General features: G+C 45.8%; 1 protein-coding gene across 1 annotated transcript in view; it reads left to right on the top strand.

The window, feature by feature from the left end:
- Nucleotides 1-11,781, top strand: part of LOC119414868 (serine/threonine-protein kinase tousled-like 1-B) — a 101,164-nt gene that overhangs the window by 67,507 nt on the left and 21,876 nt on the right. The window contains exons 14-16 of the mRNA XM_037681989.1: nt 10,097-10,178; nt 10,268-10,359; nt 10,476-10,565. Of these exons, the coding sequence (XP_037537917.1) occupies nt 10,097-10,178; nt 10,268-10,359; nt 10,476-10,565 (264 nt within the window). The remainder of the gene's footprint in view (nt 1-10,096; nt 10,179-10,267; nt 10,360-10,475; nt 10,566-11,781) is intronic.

The raw sequence follows: 11,781 nt of genomic DNA, 5'->3' as shown, positions 1-11,781 counted from the left end.
TTTTGGTGGGCCCCCCCCCCCCCTCCGCCCCCAGCTTTTTTCAAAGCAGGGGGGGGGGGTGTCAGGGTTGGGTTGGATCCCTGAGAGCAGTAACATTATTATTATCAGACATTTTCTTGTGTTTTTTTGTGACAGATGTGTAATTACATGAGTTAATAGTGTGACAATTAGCCCCCATAATCGAACCATGAGAAAAGTTTATAAAGACATGATTACTCAGAACCCAAAAACAATGAATTTTGCTGGGAGAAGCACAAGGTTCAGTGACTCCAGATAGTCAGAGATCTGAAAATGATGGGAATAATGTGAATGGTGCAGAAAAGTCTCAGACCAGACAGCATCATAGATCAAATGGGCTAACGGGTCTGACGTGGTGGTCCAACTGCAGTTTAAATCCATATTTTTAGCTGATGTTTTTCTTAGTTCATATTTTAGAACTTATTACTGTTTGTCTTTTACATTTCATTAGGGCTACAACAACGAATCAATGAAATCGATTATTAAAAGTGTTGGCAATGATTTTCATTATCGATTTGTTATGTTGCGCGATTAAGCGTCTTTCACGGCACTGTGGAGCCGTTTTGTTCACCTGCAGAGCATTGTCAATACTGGCTGACTGAATAAAGTAAAAAAACAACTCTGTAATGCTAGTTGAACAGAGTGAGGCAGAATCAGAGCAGAGGTGGTGTTTTCAAAGGAAATATATATATATATTTTTTCCCCCTTGTCCTGTCCAGCATTGTGAGACTTAGAATTATTGTCTGAGTGTCAAAGTGATGCCCAACAGATTTACTTTCACAAGCAGAGCATTATGGCTGGCCTTAATACTCCTCTTGATATATAAATTAAATTTTATTAGAATATGCTTTGGGTTTGTTTCAGATGTAATGGACACGGGGACGGAAAACAAAGAAGATAACAAAGCAGAAAAGTGAGAGAAGAGTTAAAATGTAAAGAAGGAGATAGGAATAGAGGAGAGAGAGGGGGATAAAGAGAACACAAATCAACATCATTGAAGTCTGCCTCTAGACCTGCGGAAAGAGAGAGAAAAAAAACCTGACAAAACCAAGAAACCACAACAACAAACAACTTATATAATGATAGTTAAAACATTATTAGAAAGTATTTTATACATTACATGGTAATACAATATATATTTGATGGCCACCACAACCCAACTGAGTGTGTATCTGATAAACACCTGAATCTAAACATCTGTGTGAGCATGCTTATCACTATAAGGTTTCTCATAAAAATGTTCAATAGTGGATGTGGGGACCCATAAACCCGTCCCCGTAGGACACGAATGTAACACAGGGAAGCCCGGAACCACAGACACACAGCGGCCCCCAAGCCCGGAATTCCGGTAGTCCCCCAACAGGGACACCCACAACCCCCAGAGAGAGAAGCAAAGAGAAGCAAAGGGAAGCCCCGGGCGATCCCCAGTAACCACAATGCAGAAACCCCCAGGAGGCCGTAGCGACGAGTCAACAGGCCCCGCCGGCAACCTGCCCCTCCAGAGTGGATCCGGCCATGGACACCGAGTCCCAAGGTCAAACCATCCCCCAACAGAGGCCCGACAGAGCCAGGGCACCCAGGCCCCCACAGCCAGCCACCAGGGCGGGCCCGCACACACCCCACCACCCAGCACCAGCTGCTGAGAGCCGCCAATGCACCGACGGCAGGGGGGCCCACCACCGGGGGGAAGCACGACCCACCAAAGGGGGGGCCAAAACTGGTCCAAGAGAGGGGGGCCACCCAAAAACCAACCTGAGACAAATAGGCACACAGAGACAGCCCGACAGAGCCTCTGTTGGGCTGTCCATGCACCCCACTTGCCCAACAGTGACCGCAAGCCGGCCCCAGGCCGGGGGCCGGAGCAGCAGGGAGCAGCAGCCGCCCCCCCCCCCCCCCCCCCCCCCACGCCCCCCCCACCCCCCACCGGCCCGGGCCGGGGCGGGGGGGGGCCCCCCCCCCCCCCCCCCCCCCCCCCCCACGACAGAGGCCCCAAAGCCCACCAGCGCACCAAGGGCCCCCAGGCCAGGGCCGGGCTCCAGCGCATGCACCGGCCCAAGACCCTGACAACATACCCGCCAAGACCCGAGACCCCCGGATCAAGCCGGGACCCCAGCCCGGGAGCGACACTCCTCCAGAACCCCGAACCCGCGCCCACCCCAAACCCACCCAGGTGCAGCCAGGCCGCCAGGCCAGCAACCTGCGCCCGCCGGCACAGACCGCCCAGAGGCCTGCATGCAGCCAGCAGAGGTCAACGCCCAGTACCACCAAAGCCATCTCCCCAGTTGAACGCCATTGCCCCGGGCCCACGACCCCCCATGCCCCCAGCCCCGATACCCCCCCACATCAACCACAATGCCCCACGGGACGAAATCAAAGGGGTTTACCCACCTCCACTACAGGTTGAAGCCAATCAAAGAAGCCCAGAGAGATTGTTCTGATGTGGATGTACAGGCTATCTCAAGACTGATGTAATCTAACAAAAGGTCTTTATACTGTTTAATACTAAGAGTATTTTTATTTTTCCAATTTATGAGTATAGTTTTTTTTTTTGCTATACATAAAGCAGTAAAAATCATGTGAATTGACTTTGTCTCCAAGGTGACATCATCTAAGTGGCCCAATAAGCAAACTGACTGAGAGAGTGGAATATTACATCTCAGACACTTTGATAAGTCTTCACATATCCAGCACCAAAACCTCTGAACAGGTGGACAGAACCAAAATGCGTGGATGTGATTGTCAGGAATACTGTTTGTACACTGTGAGCAAACATTAGATTATGCGAAACCCATCCTGAACATCCGTTGACCTGTGTAGTGTACTCTATGAAGGATTTTGTATTGTATTAATTGTAAATTGGGGGTTTTAATCATCTTAAAAGTTCTTAGACATATTTTGTGAACGTTGGATCAAGCCTTGCAGCTAAAATGCCAAAAGTGGACAATAATGTGAACATCCTGATGCATGCTCAATAATCCAGGTAGAAAAATCTAAAAAAGTTAAATCTGGTCCTCTGGACATTCAAAAAAACAAAACAAAGTAAAACAACAAAAAAATGTAGAAACGTTTTGTCTTTCATCCGAAAGACTTCCTCAGTCTGAGGAGCTGTATTCAGCTCAGTCTTATAAATAAACAGGGGTGGAGGCCTACGTGTTCAATTGTCCCCCTCTTACAATGCTGTTATTGCTAGTATCACTCAGCCCTCTGTGAACCGTACACAGCCATCAGTGTGCTAATGATCCATTGTTAGGCTGATGGTCCTTCTTAAGCATGTGATCAGCTGGTTTTGGTTGTCAGCAGCAAAACTGATTGATCCACTCTGAGAAGGTGCTATTTAAGAGACTGAGCTGAATACAGCACCTCAGACTGAGGAAGTCTCTTGGATGAGAGACGAAACGTTTCTACATTTTTTTGTTGTTTTGCTTTGTTTTGTTTTTTTGAATGTCCAGAGGACCAGATTTAATTTTTTTAGACAAATTAAAAATACTCTTGTATGTCTATAAATCACTAAACAGCTCTGCCCCCTCCTATCTTACTGATCTGCTCCAGCCGTATGTCCCACCACGTTCTCTCAGATCAGCAGACCAGTTGCTCCTACAGTGGGGAGAACAAGTATTTGATACACTGTTGATTTTTCAGGTTTTCCCACTTGCAAAGCTTGTAGATGACTGTAATTTTTATCATAGGTACTCTTCAACTGTGAGTGATGGAATCTAAAACAAAAATCCAGAAAAATACAATGTATGATTTTTAAATAATTAATTTCCATTTTATTGTGTGAAATAAGTATTTGATCATCTATCAACCAGTAAGAATTTTGGCTCTCACAGACATGTTAGTTCTTCTTTAAGAAGCCCTCCTGTTCTCCACCCATTACCTGTATTAACTGCACCTGTTTGGACTTGTGACCTGTATAAAAGACACCTGTCCACACACTCAATCAATCAGACTCCAGCATCTCCACAATGCCCAAGACCAGAGAGCTGTGTAAGGACATCAGGGATAAAATTGTAGACCTGCACAAGGCTGGGATGGGCTACAGGACAATAGGAAAGCAGCTTGGTGAGAAGGCAGCAACAGTTGGTGCAATTATTAGAAAATCGAAGAAATACAAAATAACGGAAAATCTCCCTCGGTCTGGGGCTCCATGCAAGATCTCACCTCGTGGAGCATCATTGATCTTGAGGAAGGTGAGGAATGAGCCCAGAACTACACGGCAGGACCTGGTCAATGACTTGAATAGAGCTGGGACCACAGTCTCAAAGAAAACAATCAGTAACACACTACGCCGTCAAGGATTAAAATCCTGCAGTGCACGCAAGGTGCCCTTCCTCAAGCCAACGCATGTCAAAGCCCATCTGAAGTTTGCAAATGACCATCTGAATGATCCAGAGGAGGAATGGGAGAAGGTCATGTGGTCTGATGAGACAAAAATAGAACTTTTTGGTTTAAACTCCACTCGTCATGTTTGGAGGAAGAAGAATGATGAGTACAACCCCAAGAACACCATCCCAACCGGGGAGCATGGCGGTGGAAACATCATTCTTTGGGGATGCTTTTCTGCAAAGGGGACAGGACGACTGCACCATATTGTGGGAAGGATGGATGGGGCCATGTATCGTGAGATTTTGGCCAACAACCTCCTTCCCTCAGTAAGAGCACTGAAGATGGTTCGTGGCTGGGTCTTCCAGCATGATAACGACCCAAAACACACAGCCAGGGCAACTAAAGAGTGGCTCCGTAGGAAACTTCTTAAGGCCCTGGAGTGGCCTAGCCAGTCTCCAGACCTGAATCCCATAGAAAATCTTTGGAGGGAGCTTGAAGTCCGTGTGGCCCAGCGACAGCCCTGAAACCTGAAGGCTCTGGAGGAGATCTGTATGGAGGAGTGGGCCAAAATCCCTGCTGCAGTGTGTGCAAACCTGGTCAAGAACTACAGGAAACGTCTGATCTCTGTAATTGCAAACAAAGGTTTCTGTACCAAATATTAAGTTTCTTTTTTCTGGTGTATCAAATACTTATTTCACACAATAAAATGGAAATTAATTATTTAAAAATCATACATTGTATTTTTCTGGATTTTTGTTTTAGATTCCATCACTCACAGTTGAAGAGTACCTATGATAAAAATTAGTCATCTACAAGCTTTGCAAGTGGGAAAACCTGAAAAATCAACAGTGTATCAAATACTTGTTCTCCCCACTGTAACAGTCCCAGGAACCCGTCTCAAGCGCAGAGGTGACAGGGCCTTCTCTGTAGCAGGCCCAAGACTTTGGAATGAGTTACCTCTGCTCGTTAGACAGGCCCCCTCCCTCACAGTTTTTAAATCTCGCTTAAAAACACACTTTTATTCCCTGGCTTTCAGCACTGTGTGATCTGTGCTGAGTCTGTGTGCATCACACTGTGTTGGTCATGTTGCAGTTGTTGTTGTTATCCATTACTGTTTTTGTTGGTTTCTACGTTTTTGGTGTCCTGTTATGTTACTTTTGGTGAGTTCTTGGTACTCAACTGCCGCAGCTCTCATGGAATGGGCAAAATGAGTCTTAGATGTTTGAGCTACTAGTGTGGCTTCTTCGAAGAGATCTGGGTGCGTTCCCCCGACTATCTTGCCGAGTGGACCGTCTCAGAGCACCAGATCCCCAATGGAGCAGACTTTCTGGGGCACCAGCTGGCCTTCTTTGTGACTGATTAGAAGCTGGATCTCTCTGGGTCTGATGAGTTCTTGGAGGGGAACATCAGGAAAGATCTTCTGTAACTTATAAGCTGGAACATGTTTATGAACTTCTGCAATGTTGTCGAGTCCATAGCAGATTAGTTGAGGAGCCTTCAGGGTCTCTCTTGAAGTGTTGACACGAATCTTGATGAAGTACCGTTTGGTTGCAACGGTTACCTTCATACCGCCGACGCCATGGACGACGAGTGTGACGTCTTCACTGCAAAGGTTCAACTTGCTTGCGGCTTTATGAGTTATGTAGTTTGTATCAGAAGCCAGGTCAATGAGGGTTCCAATTCTTTGACCATCATTAGCTGTGACATTCAGGAGCATCAGGATCACAGGATACTCGCGCAGCCCAGTCTCCTCCACAAGGCTTCCTTCAGCTGCAGTGGAGTTGCATGTTTTGGATGTTGCATTACAGAAGGCATCCCGACACTGCTGCGCTAATTCAGGTGAAAGTTTGGAAAGAAATTCATCTTGGGCCTCAGTCCACCTTCTTCCCTCGGCTCTCACTGGACCAAACTTAGGTCTTTGTCTTTGGGACAGGAGCTTGGGTAAGGGACAGAGAAGGTAATGGTGTTGGTCTCTGCATTCTGGATTCCCACACAGGAAAGTGTTTTTTCTGCAGGGTTCATCGTCGTGGATTTCAAGGCATTTTTTACAAGCACCAATTCGTTGCACTGCGTCCCTCTTCTCTTGTAACTTTGTGGTTGTTCTGAACCTTCTGCAAAGGTAGAGTTTTTTCTTGTGTTTTGAGTCTCCACAGATGATGCAGCCTGCTGATTCACCACAGGATTTGGAGGTCTTTGTTCTAGCATACTTTGTTTGAAACTTTGTCCTCTCTTTTACAGAATCAATGTCTCTCAGCTGCTCCAACTGCTCGTAGATAGATTCTTGAGATTGTAGGTATTCAAGGAGCTTGACAAAGCGGTTCTGAGTGTTCACAGCATTTTTCTTGTTAGCAGCATAGGTAAGCCAGTCTTCCTTTAGGATCTCTGGGAGCTTTCCTTCAATGGATTTTGTTACTAATGGGTTCTTTATGGCATCTGCATTGTTCAATTCATTTAAATCATAGAGGGTCTTTTCAACTGCTTGGATGAGCTCTATGATTCTTTTTGGCTGGTTATCACGGACAGGTGGGATAGCCTGTAGATCTTCAACGATCTCTATGGCGATGGCAGCTTGGTTCCCATAGCGGTTCTCCAAGACTCTGAAGATCTCGTCTGCTGTGGTGTAAGCTGATAGGTGTAGATCTTTGCCCAGTCTTTCGTCGAGGCTATCAAGCAGTTGAAATTTCTTTACCTCTCTGGACCCTGTTGGTTCGCCTTGTTTCTGCAGAGCCTCCCATTCTTTCTTCCATCTGTAGAAGTCACGTTGGCCCCCTGTGAACTTTGGTAGGGCTGTAGCTTTAAGCTTTATGGCTGCAACAGGGGCTGAGCTGTGGGCTGTGACAGATTCTCTTCCACTGTCTTTTCTGATGCTGCTTTTATTAGGGCGGCCTTCCCCAACACCAGCTTGGGAAGGTAGACCTCAAGCTCCATCAGGCGACAATTGAAGTCTTGCTTCTCAGCAGATGGTGCCCAGCGGTTCCAGGTCTGATGCGCTCCTTTGACTTTGTGCACCAGCTTCTCTAGATGGGTGAGCATAAAGTCATAGGCCTCCAGGGATGTGTCAGGTAGAGTGGCAGCAATGTCCTCACACTCTGCCTCTGCGACTTTTAAAGCGAGACTCAGTTCTTTCTCACCGTATGAAGTCCATAATGTGTCTTGGATGAGGTGCTTTACTTCTTTTAACTTCTGCTGACATTCTTTTTCTGTCTTTTCAATGTCAGTTTTCTGCTGCTCACTTAACTCAGGTTCGCCCTCTGCATCTTCATCTTCTGCTTTGCACTGCGTGATGTACGCAACCTCGAGCTCCTCATTTGCCTCCATCACTTTGGAGCCCTCTGTTGTGAGTCTTTTGAAGTTTTCTTCTAGCTCCTCCACAGACATGTCCATATGGGTCCTCATAATATGGTTGGTGAGTCTTGAGAAAAGTCTTTTTGCTGTGGTTCGCTCCACTTTCAGGTCTTCGAGTGCCTTGGTCTCGGCCATGTTGCTCCCTCTTGGCTGTTGGACAGACGGACAGCAGAACGTTTCCTCAAGGCTTGAGTTGAGTTTTCTCAATCTTTGTGGTGGGCTGTAGTGGAGTCTTCACTGGTCAAACAGTTTCACTGGTAAAGTGATTTTTCACTGTTAAGGCGGTTTTTCACTGTCAAGTTTCTCTGCAGTTACTGTGAGGTGTCCACTTGACAGACTGGGACCAGACTTCCTTTTTCACTCAGCATTACTTTACACACATTGATGTTGTGGTTTAACATATGACTCTAGTGCGCCCCCTACAATATTCCCACAGTTATATCTCGGTGATACATCATCCAATCTGAACCAGAATTTTTGTGCATAATCAGTGACCACGTCTACACACATTGATATTGTGGTTCAACATATGACTCAGATGTCAAGTTTCTCTGCAGTTACTGTGAGGTGTCCACTTGACAGACTGGGACCAGACTTCCTTTTTCACTCAGCATTCCATTTTTAATTTCACCAGTTGCACAGATAATACAGTTGATTTGGTAAACGGTGGTTACAACTAATCAGGTGGTCAGTTTATCAGGTGAAAAACCTTCAACAAAAAACACAAATAAATTAGTCTAAATACATAGCTACAATTTTTTATAACAAACGCTCATATAAATATTTAATAATTACTTGAATAGACTTATATTTTATATAGAACAATTTATATAGAACAAACATTTCCACATTCAGTGATTACTCAAATAAATTTTGTCTTCCTCTACTCAAAGCAAACAGATCCAAAGAGCACCTCTAAAACTCCAATTAATGAGCTTACCGATAATCCTTTAGGTTAAAATCCCCTTTCCTCACAGGTTTCAAGTCTCTGTCTCTGCTGCCGCACGCCCTGCTCGCTGTGCTTTTTATTTTTCTCTCAACCGAGTGGCTGGTTTGCTGTTGTTATTGCCAGTGCGAGCCGTCAGCTGATTTGATTAAGCGCACCTGCTCAGCGCTCACAGTCGCGCTGCCGTGTAGAGCGTGTGCACAGTATGTGCAGCGTGCACTGTGTGGGCGGCGCCAGGTTGCCGTGACATCAAGTGTGCCCCTTAGATTATTCCAAGAGTTATATCTCAGTGTATCATCCGATCTAGGCCAGATTTTTGGTACATCATTAGTGGGCACTTCTACACACTCTGATATTGTTTAACTTTTGACTCCAGTGTGCCCCCTAGATTATTCCAACAGTTATATCGCAGTGAAATATCATCCAATATGTACCAGATTTTATGTGCATGATCAGTTAACACTTATAGACACATTGATAATGATTCATGATGTCACTTAAGCCCCACCTACTCAAAGAAAAAACTGTCAATTATTGGATGACACTTCCAGCTTCGCACTGTGTAAGATATTAGACTGAAACTTTGTTCGCCAACTGTTGACTACCACACATGGTTTGTTGAAAAGCATAAAGGAAGTGCTGGTCAAACATTCGCCACAAAACAGGAAGTCACCATAACTCCTGTCTGGAATGTCAGATTTCGCCTATACTTGTAAGACCTGCAGCTGGGCAAGTAACGAGATGGAGGGAAGGCGATGTCGAAGATTCGGGAAATGCAACTCGTGGTGAACGCGTGCGCAATTGGCACGAGAGTGTGTGCAATGGCGACTGGGTGGACTAGCTGGAGTTCCTGCGGTCGCGGTAAGGCCGGAGCGGTGCTTTGCTGCGAGGGCCTCCAATGCTGCTTGCTGCTTTAATTATTTTTATTTTTCTGCTGCTTTCTGCTTCTTTCTGCACATTTCAGCTTTCTACTTTTGAAACTGTCCTGACGATGCTCAATAATGCAGGTAGATAAATCTAATTAGGCAGAGTCAGCTTCTCTGGACGAATGATTCTTAAAACGTTTCGTCTTTTATCCAAAAGACTTCTTCAGTCTGGAGCTGCAACAAACTCACCTTCTCATAGTGAACCAACCAGTTTGTTGGTGACATCCAGAACCAGCTGCTCACATGGTCAAGGAGGACCTCTTGCATGCCAAGAACTAGTTTTGTCAAAACTAATTCTACAAAACTAGTTCTTCGCATGCAAGAGGTCCTCCTTTTGCATGTGAAAAGCTAGTTTGTCTGTCAGTATAACAACTGATGGTTCTTTAAGGGGGGATGAGATCAGGGATTTAGTAGGCGGGGCGCCCTCTTTGGATATTGGTAGGGGAAACTCTGCAGAGGGACACGGCTCATGCTTGGCTGAGAAAATAGAGAGAAGTAAACTGTCTCAACATTTAATGCGTTGTTCTCTTCCCAGCTTTAAAGACCACCCGACTCTGAACGAGCGGTACCTGCTGCTGCACCTGCTGGGCAGAGGCGGCTTCAGTGAAGTCTACAAGGTATCGTCTGCAGGATTTACTCCTCTTCATCACTTTGTCTGCATAAAGTTAGTGTTGGAAGATAAAGTGTCTGTTTGCTCACTGTGCAGGCGTTTGACCTGTTTGAGCAGCGCTACGCAGCTGTCAAAATCCACCAGCTCAACAAGAACTGGAGAGAGGAGAAGAAGGAAAACTACCACAAGTAGGTCGCTCCTACACACCCAGAGACAAACACACACACGTAAATGTCGGTCCAAACACGTCAGAAAGATGAACACGTTGCTCGCTGTGCACACATCAACTCCTCTTCCTTTGCAGGCATGCTTGCAGGGAGTACCGGATACACAAGCAGCTGGACCATCCAAGAATAGTCAAGCTGTACGACTATTTCTCCCTGGATACCGACACGTGAGTGACCTCTGACTTCTGGTGGCCCTGCTGCTCTCACACATCCTGAGATGGTGCTTCTCATTGCATTGATGTAAAGCTCCGTGAAGAGTTGCTGTAAGCAGCTCCGCACATCATACACTGATAAATATTCAGTTTGTGTAAAAGACTTGGGCAAATAATTCCACCCAGTTTATTTCCAATTCACAACGACGTTGTGTCAGGGCTCTGAACAGAAACATTTGCATAGAAAATACAGTGCGGTTGTGGAGGGTTCAGCATGAGGAGTGAGTGTGAAGGAAGAGGCAGGTGAGCGCTGCCTTTAACTTTTTAGCTTGCATGCCTGTATTTTGCGCGGTTAGCTTAGCGTTATGTCAGTGTAGACAGGTGCACACAGTTCGGTTCGGTAGGGGGGTGCTCGGTTCTGTTGACAGGGCTGGGCGCCCCGCTTGTATAATGGTAGGGAACACTGACATATGGATATAGATAGATTCTATATCATTTATCAGAGGAAACTATGCTTTCTAATCTAAAAAAGTTAAATCTGGTCCTCTGGACATTCAAAAAAGCAAAACAAAAAATGTAGAAACGTTTCGTCTTTCAGCCGAAAGACTTCCTCAGTCTGAGGTGCTGTATTCAGCTCAGTCTTATAAATAGCACCTTCTCAGAGTGGATCAACCAGTTTTGCTGCTGACAACCAAAACCAGCTGCTCACATGATCAAGAAGGACCATCAGTCTAACAATGGATCATTAGCACACTGATGGCTGTTAACTATTCACAGAGGGCTGAGTGATACTAGCAATAACAGCATTGTAAGAGGGGGACAGTTGAACACAGAGGCCTCCACCCCTGTTTAATGATGGACGATTTCTTTTCACAAAGATGGCCTCCTGTACTCTTCTCTCAAGCCATCGTTCCTCTCTATCCAGGATGTGAACATCTTCATCCCTGAAAGAGTGACCACTGCCCTGGAGATGAGTGTAGACCGCAGAGTCCTGGCCTGATGTTGTTGCTCTTCTGTGCTGGGCCATCCTTTTGGCCAGTGGCTGTTTAGTTTCCCCGATGTAAGACTGATCACAGCCCTCCTGACACTGAACAGCATACACAACATTACTCTGTTTGTGCCGGGGGACTGGATCTTTGGGATGAACCAGTCTTTGCCGTAATGTATTTTGGGGTTTAAAAGCCACTGGGACGTTATGTTTAGAAAATAAACGTCTCAGTTTCTCTGATAC

Source organism: Nematolebias whitei, chromosome 9 (genome assembly GCF_014905685.2).
Source record: "Nematolebias whitei isolate Nwh7 chromosome 9, NemWhi1, whole genome shotgun sequence".
In the NCBI taxonomy this organism is placed as follows: Eukaryota; Metazoa; Chordata; class Actinopteri; order Cyprinodontiformes; family Rivulidae; genus Nematolebias; species Nematolebias whitei.
The sequence above is the reverse complement of the archived record's forward strand: the minus strand, read 5'-3'. Positions and strand labels throughout refer to the sequence as shown.